Source organism: Cricetulus griseus, chromosome 3, assembly GCF_003668045.3.
Source record: "Cricetulus griseus strain 17A/GY chromosome 3, alternate assembly CriGri-PICRH-1.0, whole genome shotgun sequence".
In the NCBI taxonomy this organism is placed as follows: domain Eukaryota; kingdom Metazoa; phylum Chordata; class Mammalia; order Rodentia; family Cricetidae; genus Cricetulus; species Cricetulus griseus.
This window is the reverse complement of record NC_048596.1, coordinates 22210772-22231080: the sequence shown is the minus strand read 5'-3', so window position 1 is coordinate 22231080 and position 20309 is coordinate 22210772. Positions and strand designations below refer to the sequence as shown.

The 20309-nt window shown below is 39.5% G+C and overlaps 1 protein-coding gene across 1 annotated transcript in view; it reads left to right on the top strand.

The window, feature by feature from the left end:
- The first annotated feature begins 280 nt into the window (after positions 1–280).
- The window catches only part of LOC100753681 (cytochrome P450 2C18), a 58613-nt gene continuing 38584 nt past the window's right edge, over positions 281–20309 (top strand). The window contains 4 exon segments of the mRNA XM_027407459.2: positions 281–383; positions 858–908; positions 17590–17751; positions 17951–18100. Coding sequence (XP_027263260.2) covers positions 281–383; positions 858–908; positions 17590–17751; positions 17951–18100 — 466 coding nt within the window.

Genomic DNA, 20309 nt, shown 5'->3' with positions numbered 1-20309 from the left:
CTCTGGAACCCAGGTACAGAGAAGGAGGAATGAAGATCAAAGGGGTCAGGAATAGGCTGGTGAATCCCACATGAAACAGCTGGCCCACACAAAAGGGAGCACATGAACCCTCCTCTGGGAAGAAAGCATGGGACTGATCCAGACCCCTGAATGTGCTTGTCAACGAGGAGTCCTCAGCTCTCTGTGGGGCCCCTGGTAGTGGATCAGTATTTTTCCCTGGTGTAAGAAGGGACTTTGAGAGCTCATCTCATGTTAAGGGATGCTCTTTCTGCTTGGACACATGGTGGAGGGCTTAGGCATGGCCCAGGATGATTGGTGGAATTGGGGGACCCCCATGGAGGGCCTTACCCTCCCTGGGGAGCAGAGGGGGAAGGGCGGGACTGGTTGGGGGGTGAACATATATGTGTGTTGCATGTGTACAATTTAAAAGACTTTTCTTCTCACACACCATATTGAGCAAGTTCAACCTCTTCAACTACTTCTGAAATGTACTCTTACTTGTAAAATGACTGTTCTTATATGCCCACATATGTATACCATTTATGACTTTCAGATATAGGAAATGAATTTTTCAGTTGTATTACATCATCTATATAAACACATACGTGCAAAACACAAACAGCCTTCCTCTTTCTCATTACTAAAAGCATTTTAGGACCTCATGAAACTGAAAGACTTCTGTATAGCAAAAGACACTATCATTAGGACAAAAGTGGCGGGCTACAGAATGGGAAAAGATTTTTGCTAATTACACATCCAATAGAGGACTAATTTCAAAAATATGTAAAGAATTAAAAAAAACAAGATATCAAGAAAACAAATAATCCAATTAATAAATTGGGTAGAGATATAAGCAGGGAATATTCAAAAGATGAAACTCAAATGGCTGAGAAAAACTTAAAGAAACTTAGAAAAATGATCAGAAACCTTAGTCATCATAAAAATGCAAATAAAACTATTTGATATTTCATATTAACCCAACAGAATGGAGAATATCAATTTTTAAAATGTGATAGCTCATGCTGGTGAGGATAAGGATCTAAGGGAATATTAATGCATTTTTGGTGGGAACAAAAACCTGTACAGCCACTTCAGATATCAGTGTGATAGAAATTTTGGAAGTTGTAAATCAATCTCCAGCAAGATACAGCTAAACTATTCTTGTGCATACAGTTGCTTCATCCTGTCATGGAAACACTTGCTCAGCCATGTTCATTGCTGCTTTATTTATAATATCCAGGAAATCGAAACAATGAATAGATCACTAAACAGAAAGATAGATTGATTTTTTAAAATGCAATAAATTTAACAATGAAGTATTACTCAGCCATCAAAAAAGAATAAAAATCATTAAATCCTCAGTTAAAAGGATGAAACTAACAAGTGGATATTAGCTGTTAAATCAATGATAAACAAGCTGTATTCTGTAGAACCACAGAGGTTATATGTAACTAAGCGACTATGGAGGACAGATAGTTCCTGCGAAGAAAGGGAGGTAGAATAGATAATTATGGATATATGGGGGAATTAAGTGGGAAGCAGAGACAGGAATGCAGGAGGGAATACAGGGAGAGACAGTTAAAATTCAGGGCCATTTGAGGAATAGTATGGAATCTTAATACAGTAGAAACTTCCTAAATATATATATTTGAAACATATATGAAGGTGATCTAAATGAAATAGCCAAATATTTAAGAGACCGAGCCCCAACTGAACATCCCTTGTCATCAAATGAATCTTCTAGTTCTAGAGTTAGGCTACATCTAATTGAGTTGTTGGTCAAAGCATACTGTGAAATCTCCAAACAACCAAGGCTGTGTCCAAAACAATGAGCTGCTCTCCACAAACTGACAACAAGACCCCATTGCTGAAGTAACAACTGCATAATTCTGTTAACATGGAGAAGTCAACCTGATGCCTATATAGATCTTTACGCCTATGTTTCAGTATCTTTTAAAAGAATGTACTCTGTATACTATCAAAAGAGAAACTAAACACCAACTCAGCCACAAACCCTGTGATCAAAATGGTGTCTTGCCTGCTAGATATGATAGGGCAATTGTGGCACAAATCTTGTGGGAGTAACCAACCAAGAACTGATTTGAATTAAGTCCCACCCCATGATATCAAACCTATTCCTGAAAACTCTTGGGGGGCAAATAATGGAATACTAGATATCTCAGGAACCCATGGTAAAACTGAATACTTCTTTTCTAAAAATAAAAAATGAACAACCACAAAACAAAGCAATTAAATGACTCCTTATGACATTCTCCTATACTCTTAAATCAGTGTCTTGCTCAGACATCTTTGGAGAAACTTTATCTTGCAAAAGACAGCAACAGATACAGAAACACTTAACCTGACATTATGTAGAGAGTGACAGACCTTGGAATTTTTAGTTCTAAATGGAATGTCTCTGTTATGATAAATCTTTCTGTCCAAAGCCGCCTGAGCCCTACCACCATGTGGGCAGTCTCTCCCAGCTGTCTGAGTTGTGCCCACCACGTGGATGGACAAAATAATATAGAGACTTATTTTAGGGACAAATGCTGCTGGGCCAATGATTAGGATTTCTCATCTGCAGGCTCAGTTGTAATTATCATAATTCTATATATTTTGTAAGACTTATCTTATCAACCACCTTCATTTGGTGTCCTCCCTTGCTGGTGGATCACATCGCACCACTGGAGAAAGAGCAGAGGGGAAAAAGGGACCGCTTCTTGTCCTTCCTTAAATATGAGTCTCCTTGCTATGTCACTTCCTGCCTGGATCAACACTTCACTACTACATTTCCCAGAATCCTGTTTGACTCCTAGTCCCATCTAACTTGCTGTCTTATTTTCCAAACAGTACTTTATCCACCAACCAATAAGATGAACATACACAGAAGTACATTCCCCAACATGTCTCCATCAAATCCCTCCCCTCAGGGATCAGAGAAACCTGTGCTATAGGAGGCAGACAGTGTAAGAACCAGAAGGGATGGAGGATATTAAGAAAATAAATTCTTCTAAAGTCAAAATAGTCAAAGAACATAGGAACTCAAGAGACTGAGGCAGTGTGCACAGGGCCTGTGTAGGTCTGCACTAGGACATTTGCATATATAATATGGTTTCCAGTTTAGTGCTTTTATAGGATTCATTGATGTATAAATGAATGGGTTTCTGTTTCCTGTGCCTTCTCTTATGTTCCTTTCCTCTATTTTATGTCCAATTCTGATTTGTTATTTTGTGTCATATAATATATAATAAATTATATTATTATTTAGAAGCCTAATTGTTTTCTATTGAGAGGAAGAAAACAAGTGCATCTAGATGTGAGGGGAGATGGGGAATAAGAGGAAGGATTAATGGGAGAGGAAACCATAATCATAACATTATGTAAGAAAAACATTTTTCATTGAAAAAGGGAAAAACAGCAGATAGGTTTATAATACTTTGTTGTAACAATATGCATTATTAGATTAATTGTAATTACATAAGTATTATTCATTATTATGAAAATTATGATTATTTCCATTATTAGCAGTGTTTTGATAAATAGATACATTTTTATGTTTTGTAATTTTCCATTTCTTGAGTTAGAATTCTACTGGATATTTAAGTGTGTATTTTTAAACATTGGGAATATATATTCAATTAAAAGGAGCATTAAACTACAAGTTGTTTCTCTTTCATCCCTCACTTTCTTTGTAAAACTGCTACAGCATTCACATGGTAAATATTGAATTGGGAGTTTCTCAGACCTGTTACCCAGCACCCTTCTGATAATCTTCCTTTCCCACAAGCTCCATTCAGATTCCTGGAGCCCTGAATTTCTGTGACTTTACTTCAGATATTAGTATGAAAAAACATTCTTACAAGTATCATGAAGAAATGGAAAATTGGATAATTCTATGGCAATCCTGGTGTTCTCATCTACCTCTGATTTTGTAAACTTACAAGAAACCAACTGATCTGGAGAATTTTGGTGTAGTCTTGATGAGAACAGTTTACATATGACTGAGGGATCTCCCTGAAGGGTTTCATGCTTCTATTCAGTCTTAAAACTCTATGATCCTGTTTTGGATGGATGATTGCATCCATTCTGATTAACACATGGAAGATATTTTCTATTAAGGTGGAAAAATAAGACATGCTGATTTATTCATGTTATCTGGAGGATAGACCCTATTGCTCACATTCACAGAATAGGAAACAGAATGGGCTCTGACATGCGGAATTCTGGGACTCAAATTGTGTCGGTTTCTCCTTTGATCCCCATGCATTGCTCATTCCCTGTCAATCATCAATGTGTCAGGTACAAGGCTTCTTTGACTTAGATTCTCTTAAGAATTTATTTTTCCTGGAGGGGGGATCACCTGTTGAATGGGAATGGGAAGGGAACTTGAATGAGGCCAGCATCCTGTATATAGCACTTTTCTCTACTAAACTGCATTGCATTAGAATAAGAGTCTTGAGGGGCCTGTAGATACAGATTCACAGGTTACTTTTCTTACTACATGCAGGTTCATCTAACATTTATGTTTCAACATCATAGTTCCTGCTCTTTATTTTTCTCATTCCTCATACTGTTGTTTCAGTAATTTGGTGAAGCTTTCTTGGCTGCTTATTGTTATCTCTTCCTATCCTAAAATATACATTTTTAATTCATATTTGTGCATTTATCATGCAGTATATATTGGGCACAGGAGCGAGGGTGTGTTTCATATATGCTGGAATACTGGAGCTATTTTAAAGTACAGTGTACAGTGTAAAAGGAAACACTATTGGTACAGTTGAAATAAATCTTTGTTCAACAGAAGCTAAGGAAATGAACTTCTGAAGTGATAAAATTCCTTAATCTACATTTTCTGCCTCAATAGAAAAATGTTTTTTAGAGGATCTAAATATGTTTCTCAAAATGTACATTATCTCAGCTAGTCTCAGAAAATTCTAGGCTTTTTGCTTATGCTTCAGTGAGGTGAGTTTTATTTCTCCACCAAAAAAATTTGATTCATCCAAATGAGAAAAGGAAACTGAAAGATTTTTGCTGATCTAAAGACATGACTTTTAAGAAGAGAAGAACATACATCCACACGACAATGTACCCTGGCCATGCCTGTAGCCGTTTACCTTCCAGAGAACTCAGACACTAAGCAGAAGTTGATTGCTTTTCTGACAACCAGTCTGTTTCTCTTAGTCACACTCTTCATTACAGCCAGTGAGTGGCACAGGCAGTGACGCTCTGAGACTTCTCTAAGAATAACAACACACATGACACTAGAAGTGGCTTTCCATCATCAGACAGGAGCACTGTGGGTCACCACCTGTGTCCTTACCTGTGACATGTGGGTGCTTCAGCAGGAGCAGGAGAGCATATCTCAGCGTTGTGCTTGTTGTCTCTGTCCCAGCACCAAACAGATCATTCACAGTGGTTTCCAGATTTTCAAGTGAAAATTCAGATGGTTGATTGTGGTTTGCCTAAGAGTAATTTGATGCAATAATTTGTAATATTATTTATTAGCACTTCTGTTTACAGTGGCTCTACAGGTTTACACATGCTTATATATTTGTTACTAAAAGTGTAAAATTCAAAGTAAAACTCCATAGTTTCCATTCCAAATGGTTATTCTACCTGCATAGAAGTTTCCAGAATTGTATAGACTATGGGTTTAGCTAATTTGACATGATGTTTTATTTATGTACAAGTATTTTATAAAAAGACTTGTACAAAATTTTGTTTTATGATATTGCCAACAAAGATCCTGAAATGTATAGTATAGGAAAAACTAGCATACTATCTCAAAGACTATGGTACAGATTTTTAAAACTTTCAATTTCACCCTATTTCCTTACTAGACTTACACTTTCATTGATGTGATTATATGCAGGTAAGTATATACAGTTTTGTTCTTCTATGCCTTAAAAACATAAGGGAAACATTTTATTAAACTACTATTTTCTCTTATAAAAACCATAGGAAGAAGAATATGTGGTTGGTCTAACCTTAGGATGCATGCCCTAGGACCAGTAAACGATGACATATATGTTTCTGAGCCATTGGCCAATAAAGCCACATTGATCCTTATATATCACAGGTCATTATCAATATTCTTGTTTATTCTCAAGAACTTCATAGTAAACCCCTGCTTCCTGTTGAAACCTCTTGAGACAGCTTCTCCTGCCCAGATTCCAGCACCTTGCATGTTATAGTCAATGTGTGCAGTATGCAGAACCCATTCTTCTAGTGGAGCTGATCTGATCTTTAAAGGCAAAAGTATTCTTTTGCATATTGGGTTTGCATTGTCATAAGCTAAGGTATACAAAATCGAATGTCTTATCGCTGAATCTGTTACTTGTATGTGTACTTCTCTGGTCAACCGATCTAAGAAGTCCTTAAATGGTTCTGTTTGTCCCTGTTCTCTTTTGGTATAAGCTTCTAGTCGTTCTCCTGGCTCACGAACCTTATCCCATGCATCTAGTGCTGCTTTCCTGCATAGGGACACTATATGGTCGTCATATTCAGCCTGAACCTGTGGGTCAGCATAAATACCTTCTCCTAGGATCTTCTGAAGGGGTGCATCAACCCCATCCCTAATGGTCTGCCACTCTAGGAGTTTTCCTTCCTCTCTGAGCAATGCCTTCCATTCAATTTGGCAAAAGTTATCAAGGACAGTTGACACCACCAATCTTACCCAATCTGTGGGTGTCACCCTGTTAAAGGTGGCCCATGAATGCAACAGCTGTTTTACGTATGGGCTATGAAGACCATACAAGTCAACTGATTCTTTAATATGCTTAAGATCTTTCAACTGGATTGGTTGCCAGGCATGTCTGCCCCTGGGAGTGTCTTTTAGTTGGTTGCTTTTCCACCCCCATGGCCGGGTAGACTAGAGATGTGTGCATAATGACTTTAGAATGATTGAAATACCTGCTTGGAGTAGGCACCTCAGATTGGAGCAAGTCTGCCTCTTCATCAAATCGATTCTTCAGCCTGGCCAGGACATCCTTATGGGAGGTTTTAATCTCATTCATCATGAAAGATTCAAGGCATGATATAGAATCCACGATTTGCTGCAACAATTCTTCTGTAAGGTTTTCTAGACAGGTAATACATTCATCCCTAGCTAGCATCTGGGTGGTGCGGAGATTGCCATTCAGAGATTGATATTTTGAATCAAGGTTGTGATTTGCCTCAGCAATCGACTTGATAGATACTTCTAGTTTGTTATCTCTGTTCTGTAATTCATCTTGTAAGCTTTGAAACTCAGCTCTAATTCTACCATAGTCTCTCTCGAATTTTCCAGCCATTGATTTAATGGCATTATCCGATTGTTGAAGCCTATTCTGGGTATCTTATACCTTAGTAACAAAGGAATAGGAAAGAGAGACTATTTGACTATTTTTAGTTGGTTGCATATATCCTTTAATTCATCACGGTCCAATGCCTGCCTAACCCCTAACGCCTCTGAAACATTCTTTAATTCATCATTGTCCACTGCCTGCTTAGCTCATAATGTTCCTTCTAGAATTTCCTTATGTAAAGCTTGCATGTCCTTCCCTTTGTTCCTGAGGAATGACAATATGTGAATTAATACATTCACAGCTAATAAGACATATAGGCCAATATTCAGCAAGTCAGCTTGTTTCTCCAGTGCTGAATGCACATGAGAATAGGAGAGATTAGCTTTCCGCCAATCGACCCAGGAACTAGGTGAGTGAGACTCTGCCCTTACCCAACTCCTGCCCAAAACATCACTCACCCAGATGCCCCCTGCCCCCGCCTGCACCTGTGGGCTTGGGATAGACACACCCAGGCAGGGAGGAGCTCCCTGAATCTGGTAGCACTCCACTCTTCCATTTCAGTGACCAACCCAGGAACTAGGTGAGTCTCTGCACTTACCCAACTCCTGTCCAAAACATCACTCACCCCGACCACCCCCACCCCCATCCTTCCACCCCCACCTGCATCTGCCAGCTTGGAGTAGACACGCCAAGGCAAGAAGGACCTCCCTGCTCCCTGAATCTGGTAGCACCCCACTCTTCCATCCCTTTCTGCCGACCAACCCAGGAATGAGGTGAGTGAGCCTCTGCCCTTACCCAACCCCCACCCAAACCATCACTCACCCCGACCACCCCGGGCCTGCACCCGCCTGCTTGGGGTAGACACGCACAGACAAGGAGGAGCTCCCTGAATCTGGAAACACCACACTCTTCCATCTCTTTCTGCCAACCGATCCTCAAGTCCAACAAATCCCTAACACAAAATATCCAGGAAATATGGGACACCGTGAAAAGACCAAACCTAAGAATAATAGGTGTAGAAGAAGACGAAGAAACACTACTCAAAGGTACAGAAAACATATTCAACAAAATCATAGAAGAAAACTTCCCCAAACTATGGAAGGATATGCTTATGAAAGTACAAGAAGCTTACAGGACACCAAACAGACTGGACCACAAAAAGAAGTCCCCCCAACATATAATAATCAAAACACCAAATCTACAGAGTAAAGAGAAAATATTAAGAGCAGCAAAGGAAAAAGGCCAAGTAACATGTAAAGGCAAACCAATCAGAATCACACCCGACTTCTCAATGGAAACTCTGAAAGCCAGAAGGTCTTGGATAGATACCCTACAACACTAAGGGAGCATGGATGTCAACCCAGACTACTGTACCCAGCAAAACTTGATGGAGAAAACAAGATATTCCATGTAAAAAAAAACAGATTTAAACAATACCTATCCACAAATCTAGCACTACAGAAAGTTCTGGAAGAAAAACTCCAACCCAACGAACTTAACTACACTCACAAAAACACTGGCAATAGATAATCTAATTTTACCAAACACAAAAAGAAACAGGAGGGCGATATCCAATTTCAATGACACAACCACCAGTAAATTCAAAACAAAGAAGAACCAATGAAAAATTGACATTAATATCTCTAAATGTCAATGGTCTTAACTTAACCATAAAAAGATATAGGCTAACAGAATGGATATGAAAACAGAATCCATCCTTCTGCTGTTTACAAGAAACACACCTCAATTTCAAAGACAGGTGATATCTCAGAGTAAAAGGATGGGAAAAAATTTCCAATCAAATGGGCTCAAGAAACAAGCTGGTGTAGCAATCCTAATATCTAACAAATTAGACTTTAAACTAAAATCAATCAAAAGAGATGAAGAAAGGCATTTCATATTCATCACAGGAAAAGTCCATCAAGATGAAGTCTCAATCCTGAACATCTATGCCCCAAATGTGAAAGCACCCACATTTGTAAAAGAAACATTACTAAAGCTCAAACCACACATAAAACCACACACACTTATAGTAGGAGACTTCAACACCCCCCTTACACCACTAGATAGGACCACCAGACAAAAACTTAACAAAGAAACAAAGGATCTGACAGAAGTTATGACCCAACTGGGTTTAACAGATATCTATAGAACATTCCATCCAAACACAAAAGAATATACCTTCATCTCAGTGCCACAGGGAACCTTCTCAAAAATTGACCACATAGTTGGCAGCAAAGCAAACCTCCACAGTTACAAAAGAATTGAAATAACCCCCTGTATCTTATCAGACCACCATGCATTAAAGCTAGAATTCAACAGCAATACAAATTGCAGAAAACCTACATTCGCATGGAAAATGAATAACACCCAATTGCACCATTCCTGGGTTGAGGAAGAAATAAAAAAAGAAATTAAAGACTTCCTAGAATTTAATGAGAATGTAGACACAACATACCCAAACTTATGGGACACTCTGAAAGCAGTGCTAAGAGGGAAGTTCATAGCACTAAGTGCCCACATGAAGAAACTGGAGGAAAGTCACATTAGAGAATTGACAGAACAACTGAAAGCTTTAGAGCAAAAAGAAGCAAACACACCAAGGAGGAGTAGACGCCAGGAAATAATCAACCTGAGAGCCGAAATCAACAAAGTAGAAACTAGGAAAACAGTACAAAGAATCAATGAAACAAAGAGTTGGTTCTTTGAGAAGATCAATAAGATAGACAAACCTCTAGCCAAACTAACCAAAAGGCAGAGAGAGAGCACAATAATTAACAAAATCAGAAATGAAAAGGGGGGTGTAACAATGGACACTGAGGAAATCCAGAGAATCTTCAGATCATACTTTGAAAACCTGTACTGCACAAAATTGGAAAATCTAAAGGAAATGGACAGCTTTCTGGATAAATATCACTTACCAAAATTAAATCAAGATCAGATAAACAGTTTAAATCGACCTATAACCCCTAATGAAATAGAAGCAGTCATCAAAAGCCTCCCAACCAAAAAAAGCCCAGGGCCAGATGGCTTCACTGCAGAATTCTACCAGAAATTCAAACAAGAGCTAATTCCAGTACTCCTCAAACTGTTCCACACAATAGAAGCAGATGGGATATTACCAAACTCTTTCTACGAAGCTACAATCACTTTGATACCCAAGCCACACAAAGATAGGACTAAGAAAGAGAACTACAGACCGATATCCCTCATGAACATTGATGCTAAAATACTCAATAAAATATTGGCCAACCGAATCCAAGAACATATCAGAAAAATCATCCACCATGATCAAGTAGGCTTCATCCCAGGGATGCAAGGATGGTTCAACATACGAAAATCCATCAATGTAATCCACTATATAAACAAACTGAAAAAGAAAAACCACATGATCATCTCACTAGATGCTGAAAAAGACTTTGACAAAATCCAACATCCCTTAATGATAAAGATCTTGGAGAGAACAGGAATAACAGGAACATATCTAAACATGATCAACGCAATATACACCAAACCAATAGCCAACACCAAAGTAAATGGAGAGAAACTCAAAGCGTTTCCTCTAAAATCAGGAACAAGACAAGGCTGTCCACTCTCTCCAATATCTCTTCAATATTGTACTTGAAGTTCTGGCTAGAGCAATAAGACAAGAAAAGGGGATCAAAGGGATACAAATTGGAAAGGATTAAGTCAAACTTTCACTATTTGCAGATGACATGATAGTCTACACTAGTGACCCGAAAAGCTGATAAACACCTTCAGCAAGGTAGCAGGATACAAAATTAACTCAAAAAAATCAGTAGCCCTACTATATACAGATGATAGATCCAATAAGAAAGAAATCAGGGAAACATCACCTTTCACAATATCCATAGGTCAAACAGTTTGTAATTAATGTTAAACCTCTGAGTGATTGTTTTATAAGTGACTTCAGGGACCAGAAACTGGTCCAGTGGGACTGAGTGGGACAGAGAAAAGCTTCAGGCTACAAACAATTTTTGGCTTAAAAACAAACCCCACAAGAGGTTGGGAACTTTTAAAATACTTACATAGTGTACCATTATAGTTCCCTGTATAACTTAGTTTAGCAAATTAGCTACAGCTTAGCAATGCTAGCAAAAACAAGGAGGTTAGTCATATGTATTTTAATTTCTCTTAGCTTGAGAGACTCTGTGGATACAAGTTTTTTTTTTTTTTTTTTTTTTTCCCCGCCAGACTGCTTTGGTTACCATCTGACTATATCGTAAGTTAGGAATATCTTAGTCTCTGGTGTCTATCAGTGGTCCTAAGTTTTAGCCTTTTATTTTTGTTTTTTATTTTTAGCCTTTTATTTGTTTATTAAGATTATATATTAACAAAGACATTATAATAAAATATCTTGTAAAATTTAAAATGTCTCATAGCCTTATAAATTTAAACATTTTAAAACAGTTTCTTGAAAAATCCAGTTTACTTAAACCTTCTATAAAACTCTAAAAATCTCTTTTAAAGAAGTTTAAGATCTTTTAACTGTGTGTTCTGGTAACATGAAATGAAAGTACTTTTTTTTCCTTCAAAAATGAAGACATATAGCACAACTGTAATTTGCAGAAGACAAAACCAAGTTTTAACAGTGTAAATCCAGTGTCTCTAAAATCAATACCTAGTGGATTGCTCTTACGTTACAAAGTTTGGCTGCCTGCAAGATATGTTGTATGAACACACAGAGATGCAGCTTTAATACCCTATTAAACAAGCATTGTTTTAAACACTATCTTTTATAAGCTTGGCTTTTAAGACAGAACAGGAATTAGACAAAATCTTACCCCAATTTAAAAGTATCCCTGGAGATCTGTTGTCTCCTTGATTGGCCCATTCCTTGTGGCTGCCCTCAGTCAAGGTGGCAGTGAAGCCATGACATCTGCCTTATCCAACCCTAGTCAAAAGGACAACTGCGCAGGTGGCTGCCTTTAGTTAAGATGGTAGCAAACCAACTGATTCTCAGAATAGCTCCAACTCTAAGTTAAGAGTTTTAAGTTAATCTTGCTACAGATATTTCAGATATCTGTAGCATATCCAATAACTTATAAGCCAAAATCCCTTAGCTGGTCAGCTCTTGTTCTTTCTTGCTAGCAGGTTTTGACCTCAGACACAGAGACTTTAAAAACCATGCCTGCGTCTGAAAAAGGCTGAGCCATAACTCAGTTCCAGACCCAGCTTTTTATTAAAGTGGAACAGCATAAAAACAACTTTAATATCATTTATACCTGAATGACGTGCAAATTACTGTTATTACATTAGGTTCAGTGGCCAGAAAGCCCAGAGGTAAATTCTGAGCCCAGGCAATTAGTTGCAACAGAAACAGTTGATCGATCACCAAGACACATGGAACATAGCAAACTTACACATTCAAGACCAGGGAAACAAACATGCAATGTCCATATACTTTTATATATTTAACTGAGTTTAATGCAATTCTGTGTTGCTCCATGTTTGCAACAAAATGTACAGGCAGAGATCCATTTATACATACAAAATAGACAAAACTTTTCCTACCTCCTCTAGTGTTGGAATTTCAGGGGAGGAGTAACTTGTGCGCCATTTAATTTTTGTTTGTTTGGTTTTTTTGTGGGCCCAGAGGTGTTGCAGCAGGACTGCCTGCAGGCTTCCCTACTGGAGAAAGCTGTCTACTGGCCCCACATACTGTATTCTGTGAATCCTATACTCCAAAAGCTCCACCATTCCCATAGCTTTATAATTTGGGATAGATTCTGGAGGGAGAAAGGGACATGCAGCCTGGCATCTCTCAGAGGAGCCAGAGGAGAACAGGGATCCCCAGGATCGTGCATGAGAAGCCACAGGGGAGGTCCCCCCTGGGGGGGGGGCGGCCAGTGTGTGGATGGGGACCAGGGTGTAGGTTGTGGCTTTGTAGAAGTGGAGAGGGCCAGAGAAGGCCAGGAGATGGGAGGGAGATGGGGAGCAAGTGGAGATAGCGGATGGGGTTGACCATTAGGTGGAGCTTGTGTTGGTAGAGAGGATGGGAGGGCAGTAGGAAGAGGGAGAAGAGAGAGAGGTGTTTCGGGGGAAAGGTTGATATTTGTCACGGAGGGGGAGAAGGAAGGGGTGGGTAAAGATAAGAAGGCTGGCAACCAGGTGAAGTATGTGGCAGTGAAGAAAGGGAAGCGGTAGGCGGGGCTGGGGAAAGAAGGGGGATGCCTGAATCGTGGAGCTCCTGGATGAAAGGCATGAAGAAGTGCCATAACCCTGGCCAATAAGGTTTGTGCTTTCATGCACTGGCTATAAAGGGAGAGGCGGGAGCACAGGCCCCCAAAGCCCTAGACATAAGGGAGCTCAGACCATTAGTTCATGTTCCTACAGTTTTCAAGACCACGGAGGATGTTAAAATCAAGAGTGCCCTCTGGTGGCCATTTAGATTGGTTGTGTTTTGACATAAAGTCTGAGACACTCCCAATTTGGATAAATTTCATAGCAGGCACCCCAGAGGTGACTGACGATCAGGTTTAGATCTGGTGTTGTTTATTCCTGAGCTTGTGTTGGAAACCGAAGACTAGAACGAGGGATCCCCCGCAGTAGCCTGGGATCAAGCAGTGAAGGTTGAGTAGCCTTGGTAGGAACGCCTTCCAATCCAGCAAGGCTCCCCTGAACAGAGATTATCTCTGTTCCAGAACGGGCTTGCCCTGGTGTAGCTGTGACTTTTGGTAGAGGGCTCAAGATCTTTAACAAGATGAGGTACCCAGTACATCTTAGGCACTGGCTGGAAAATGGCGACTGACCCCAAATCAAAAGTTGATGGAGTCAGGCAGAGAGTGGGGGGAGTGAAGTGGTCCCCAAGCAGCCTGGGGCCCGGCCCTCCAGCTGGGGGCTCAACTTCTCCAGGGTTTTTGGCACACGATACAGGTTTCTACCAATGCAAAAGGCCCGATCAGATCAGATTAGAAACAGATAAATGCAGGTTTATTTGGTGTCATTCTTGGCAGGTACACTGGTCTCAAACAATGATTTTTCATTTCTGATTTTATTAATTTGGATGTTTACTCTTTTAGTTAGTTTGATTAAGGGTTTGTCTACCTGGTTGATTTTCTCAAAGAACCAACTCTTTGTTCCATTGATTCTATTGTTCTCTGTGTTTCTATTTTATTGATATTAGCCTTCAGTTTGGTTATTTCCTGACATCTACTCCTTGGGGTGTGCTTCTTTCTTTTTGGTTCTAGAGCTTTCAGATATGCTGTTAAGTTTCTAGCCTTGGATGTCTCAATTTCTTTTATATAGGTACTTAATGCTATGAACTTTCCTCTTAGCACTGCTTTCATTGTGTCCCATAAATTTGGAAACCGAAGACTAGAACGAGGGAATCCCCCGCCTAGTCGTTTTCATTGAATCCCAGAAAGTCCTTAATTTCCGTCTTAACGCATTTTTCATTCAGTACAGAGTTGTTCAGTTTCCATGAGGCTTTAGCTTTCTGTTGCTGTTGTTGATATCCAGCTTTAATCTGTGGTGGTCTGATAGGATGCAGGGAGTAATTTTAATTTTCTTGCATCTATTGAGACTTCTTGTATCTATTGAGACTTGCTTTGTGTCTAAGCATGTAGCCAATTTTGGAGAAAATTCCTTTAGGTGTTGAAAAGAAGGTATATTTTTATGTTTGTGTGGAATGTTCTTTAGATATCTGTTGTTTATTTGGTTTATAATGTCAGTTAGCTCCAGCATTTCTCTGTTCAGTTTTGTCTGGTGACCTGTCCATTGGTGAAAGTGGAGTATTGAAGTCTCCACTATCAATGTGTGAGGGTCAATGTGTGATTTATGCTGTAGTAGTGTTTCCTTTACAAAAGTGGGTGCCCTTGTGTTTCGTGCATAGATGTTAAAAATTCAAATCTATTCTGGTGGATTTTCCTTTAATGAAATTGTAGCATTTCCCCATCTCTTTTGATTAATTTTGTTTGAAGTCCATTTTGGTAGATATTAAAATGGCTATAACAGTTTGCTTCTTAAGTCCATTTGCTTGAAATGTCTTTATCTAACCCTTTATCCTGAGGTAATGTTTACCCTTGATATTGAGGTGTTTTTATTGGATGAGGCAAAAGAATGGATTCTGTTTTGTCATCCATTCTGTTAATCTGTTTATTTTTATTGGGGAATTGAAGCCATTGACATTGAGAGATATCAATGTCCAATGATAATTTCTGTTTCATTGTTGTTGGTGGTGGTGGTAGTGGTTTTCTTTTTTAAATTTTTTCTATTCTTTGATTTCATTTTACATTCCAACCACAGTTCTCCCTAGCACCCCTCCTTTTCTGAGTGTGTGTGTGTGTGTGTGTGTGTGTGTGTGTGTGTGTGTGTTGTATATATGTATGTATGCTTCCCTTATTTTGGTTTTGCTGGTGTGAGATTACTTCCCAGGTTTTCATAAGTGTAGTTAAATTTCTTCTTTTTAACTTTTCTTTCTAGCAACTTTTGTAGGGCTGGATTGTAGATAGATATTGTTTAAATTTGACTTTATCATGGAATGTTGTATTTTCTCTATCTATGGTGATTGAAACTTTTTCTGGGTATAGTAATCTGGGCTGGCATCTATAGTCTCTTGGAGTCAGAAGCACATCTTTCCAAGCCCCTTTGTCTTTTAGAATCTCCATTGTGATAGGTCTGATAGGTCAGCCTTTATATGTTATGTGGTGTTTTTCCTGTGTAGCTTTTAACATTCTTTCTTTGCTCTGTATGTTTAGTGTTTCAATTATTATATGGCAATGGGATTTTCTTCTCTGGCCCAATCTATTTGATGTTCTGTGTGGGAAGAGATTTCCTGTCCCATAGCTGCTCTCAAATAAATACACTGAGATTTACATTAATTTTAAATGCTTGGCAAAAAGCTCAGGCTTATTACTAGTTAACTCTTACATTTTAAATTAACCCATATTTCTTATATACCCTCTGCTATGTGGCTCATGGCTTTACCTGTCATCCAGTATGTCCTGTTCCCTCTGTGACTCCTGGTGACTGTCCCCACTCTGCCCTCCTTTCTTCCTGTATCCTCAGTTTGATTACACATTATACATTTTGCCTGGCTATTGGCCAATGAGCTTTTATTAACCAATGAGAGCAATACATATTCACAGTGTACAAAGAATTCTTCTACAGCATTCCCTTTTTTGTCTAATTAAAAAAGAAGGTTTTAACCTTAACATAGTAAAACTATATATAACAAAATACTTATCAATTAATAACTACAGTTACAATATCCAATCTGTTTGTATTTGGCAAAATTAGAGAAAATACTCAATTATCTGACTTATCTTTCTGAGTATAAAATTTTAAATTTAATTTACTTTCTATTATAACTTAGGAATACTATCAAGGATCACAGAAAGACCTAATGACAGGGACATCAGGTTGCCTGGACAGTCACCCAAATTTTGCAACACTGGGGCATCCAACTCTGTATGCCTAGCTCTGTAGAGGACTAGCATATCTTACAGACATTCCCAGGAGTCAGGGAATTCTGAAGGACTGTTCTACCTTGTTTTGGAAAAGTTTGGCAGTCTAGTTCAGTTTGGACAATATACCATCAGCAACTGAGACAAGGAAGGACAGGAGTTTTTTGCCCACATGTTTAAGGCTTTTTTTTCCTTTTTTTCTTGTGCTCTAGAAATATTGTCCTGGCTGTTATTGCTTATGTTCTTACACTAGCATCTAGGCATCTTGGTCTGGGGTGATTATAGGTTTTGGTGCTAATTTTTGGATTTATCTTGGTTGGGTGGGTGTTATGTTCCTTGGTTTCTGTTCATACTCCTGATTTTCAGAGTGTGTTGGCTCTTTACCTTGCATGCTCATCTGGTGTAGTCATTGGAATGCTTGCTGGTGTTGGAGGTTGGTGGAAGGGAAAGCCAAGATGAGTTAGTCTGTTGCAGTGCTAGGCATGACCTGAGTATTGGTTCTGGGTAACAGTGAGAGTGGGTCAGGTCCATTGGCATCCTACCTTGTCTGCTGGCAGATGTGGCCTGTGGTCATGTTGGGGCATGGAATACAGTGAAGAAGCAGGGATGGAAGGATGGTGTGAGATGGTCTGTGGGGTCCATAGGAGGTGTGGATGGAACAGGGGAGTGGGGAGCTGCAGCTGGTGTTCTGCTGCAGCTCTAGAAGCAACCATGAGAACTGGATCTAGAATAAAGGAAAGAGTGGGGAAGGTCAGTGGGCAGCCTACCTGGTCTTCTGGTAGGCATGGCCTCTTAACCACTAACATATATTATTAATTATTATTAATAAAGGATAATTTTTTTCCATTTTAAATTACTTTTTATTTTGCAGCTTTCAAAAGTCTATGGTCCTGTGTTCACTATGTACTTGGGCAGGAAGCCTGCTGTGGTGTTGCTTGGTTACGAAGCTGTGAAAGAAGCCATGGTTGATCATGGGGAGGAGTTTGCTGGAAGAGGAAGCTTTCCAGTGGCTGATAAGATTGGTCAAGGCTTTGGTAAGTGTCCATGTGCCAACATGTCCACTCATCTACACATCTAAGCACCTATGTATCCATGTATGTGTGTTGGGCTGTGGTCATAGGGAATGTAATCTTGGAAAATCTATCAGACACAGCTTAGCTCTCTGTGTGGCAGCTGCCATCAGTCCCCCTTCCTTACTTAGGATCTCCCAACTCATTTCTTGTCTTCTTTTAGGCATTGTTTTCAGCAGTGGCAAGATCTGGAAAATGATGAGACGCTTCTCACTTGTGACTCTGCGCAACTTTGGGATGGGGCAGAGAAGCATTGAGGAGCGTGTTCAAGAGGAAGCTCGCTATATGGTGGGGGAACTGAGGAAAACCAATGGTGAGTGTTACTCATCATACATTTCTGTCTTGTTATTAGGTCCTTGAGAAGTTTTGGGGTTGGCCAGAGCTTTCATTCTATGTTCTGGTTCAGTTTCCATATGGAAAGTGTGATTTTGAACAAAAAATGTAGGAGAACTTTTGTATCTGAGAATTTTGTTGTATGGTGGAATTCTGTCTATTGCAGAGGCTCTAAGTAATCATTTAATTTAGATCTTTTCCAAATGTTTTGTTTTCAAAAAACAGAATGACTGTATGAATTTAGGTTTTGAGCTTATTTTCTTTTTATAATTGTAATTAGACCAAGTTTAAATTAGAAACAAGCTTCTTTTACATGTCAATCCCAGTTCCCTCTCCCTCTCCTCCTTCCCTGCCCCCCCCATCGCAACCCCTTTCTGCTCCCCAGGGAGGGTGAGGCCTTCCATGGGGGAATCATCAAAAGCCTATCATATTTAGAGCAGGGCCTAGACCCTCTCCTGTGTGTCTAGGCTGAGAGAGTATCCCTCTATGTGGAGTGGGCTCCCAAAATACATTAATGTACTAGGGATAAATACTGATCCACTACCAGAGGCCCCATAGATTGCACAACTGACATCCTCCAAATTGACATCCTCGTTCCGGGGGTCTGGAACAGTCCTATGCTGGTTTCCCAGCTATTAGTCTGGAGTCCATGAGCAATCCCTTGTTCAGGTCAGCTGTTTCTGTGGGTTTCTCCAGCCTGGTCTTAACCCCTTTTGCTCATCACTCCTCCATTTCTGTAACTGGATTCTATAGTGGGAAATTACCAATACAGGGTCAGGTAGAAATATAAGGGTATTTAATAGGGAAAAGCCTTACTTACAGAGCGACCTAGTCAGCCGGCGTGTCAGTGGTCTGTACAGCAAGAAGCAAAGTGAAACCGAAAGAGCAAACGCAGTCACACTACATCACTCTGACCATGCCCTCACAAGCGTGGTCAGGCACACCTGTAGCCAGCCCCTAAGTAGGCATGGCTACAGCTTCCCCTACAGGATTCCAGAGTTCAGCTCAGTGTTTAGCTGTGGGTGGCTGCTTCTGCTTCCATTAGCTACTGGATGAAGGCTCTAGGATGGCATATAAGTTAGTCATCAATCTTGTTATCAGAGAAGGGCATTTAAGGTAGCCTCTCGATTATTGCTTAAATTGTTAGTTGGGGTCAACCTTGTAAATCTCTGGAAATATTTGTAGTACCAGAATTCTCTTTAAACCTATAATGGCTCCCTCTATTATGGTATCTCTTTTCTTGCTCTCCTCTAATCATTCCATGACTAAATCTTCCTGCTGTGTCATGTCCTCCTCTCTCCTCCTCTTCTCCCTTTCTCTTTCTTAAGGAACAATAATTTCCCTCAGCATAAATATTAATTTTACTAGCAAACACTTGATTTATGACTATGGTGGCACTCACTGTATCACACTTGTATAGAACTGGAGCCAGATGTTGTCACTGTCTTTCATTGGACTACATTGTATAACTGACATATCTCAGGTCCATGCATGAAATTCTGTTGGATGTTGCTGTGGAACACATTTTTTTACTTGGCTATATCTTAATAAAGATTTATCAGTTCATTCTCATCTAAAAGCATAACATAATTTATATAAAACAGAATAAATTATTTCTAATCTTCTATGCTATTGATCTATAGTTTTGAATAAATATGTTATTATATGATTCTTCAAAATGAATGTTCAGTTTTCAGTAGTGTATGCAACTAGGCTTCCCCATTGGTTCCATTTCCATTTATTTATCTCGTCTCCCTCTTTTTGTTGTATTTGGGTTACAAATTTGTGACAATAATTGTCTTCTTTCACTCTCAAGTTTCCAAACACTTGAAATATTTGTCATGATGGAACACAACTATGTTTTTAAATGCCATCTTTCAAATTAAATGAAAGAAAATGAAAAAGGGACTTCTTTGAGTCTCCCTCTCTCTCTCTCTCTCTCTCTCTCTCTCTCTTCCTCCCTCCCTCCCTCCCTCTCTCTCTCTCTCTTCCTCCCTCCCTCCCTCCCTCTCTCTCTCTCTCTCTCTCTCTCTCTCTCTCACACACACACACACACTCTCTCTCTCTCACACACATGCATTTTCTCTTTCTCTCTCTCTCTCTCACACACACACACTCTCTCTCACTCACATACATACACAGTGCTCCCTCTCTCTTTCTCTCTCTCTCTCTCTCTCTCTCTCTCTCTC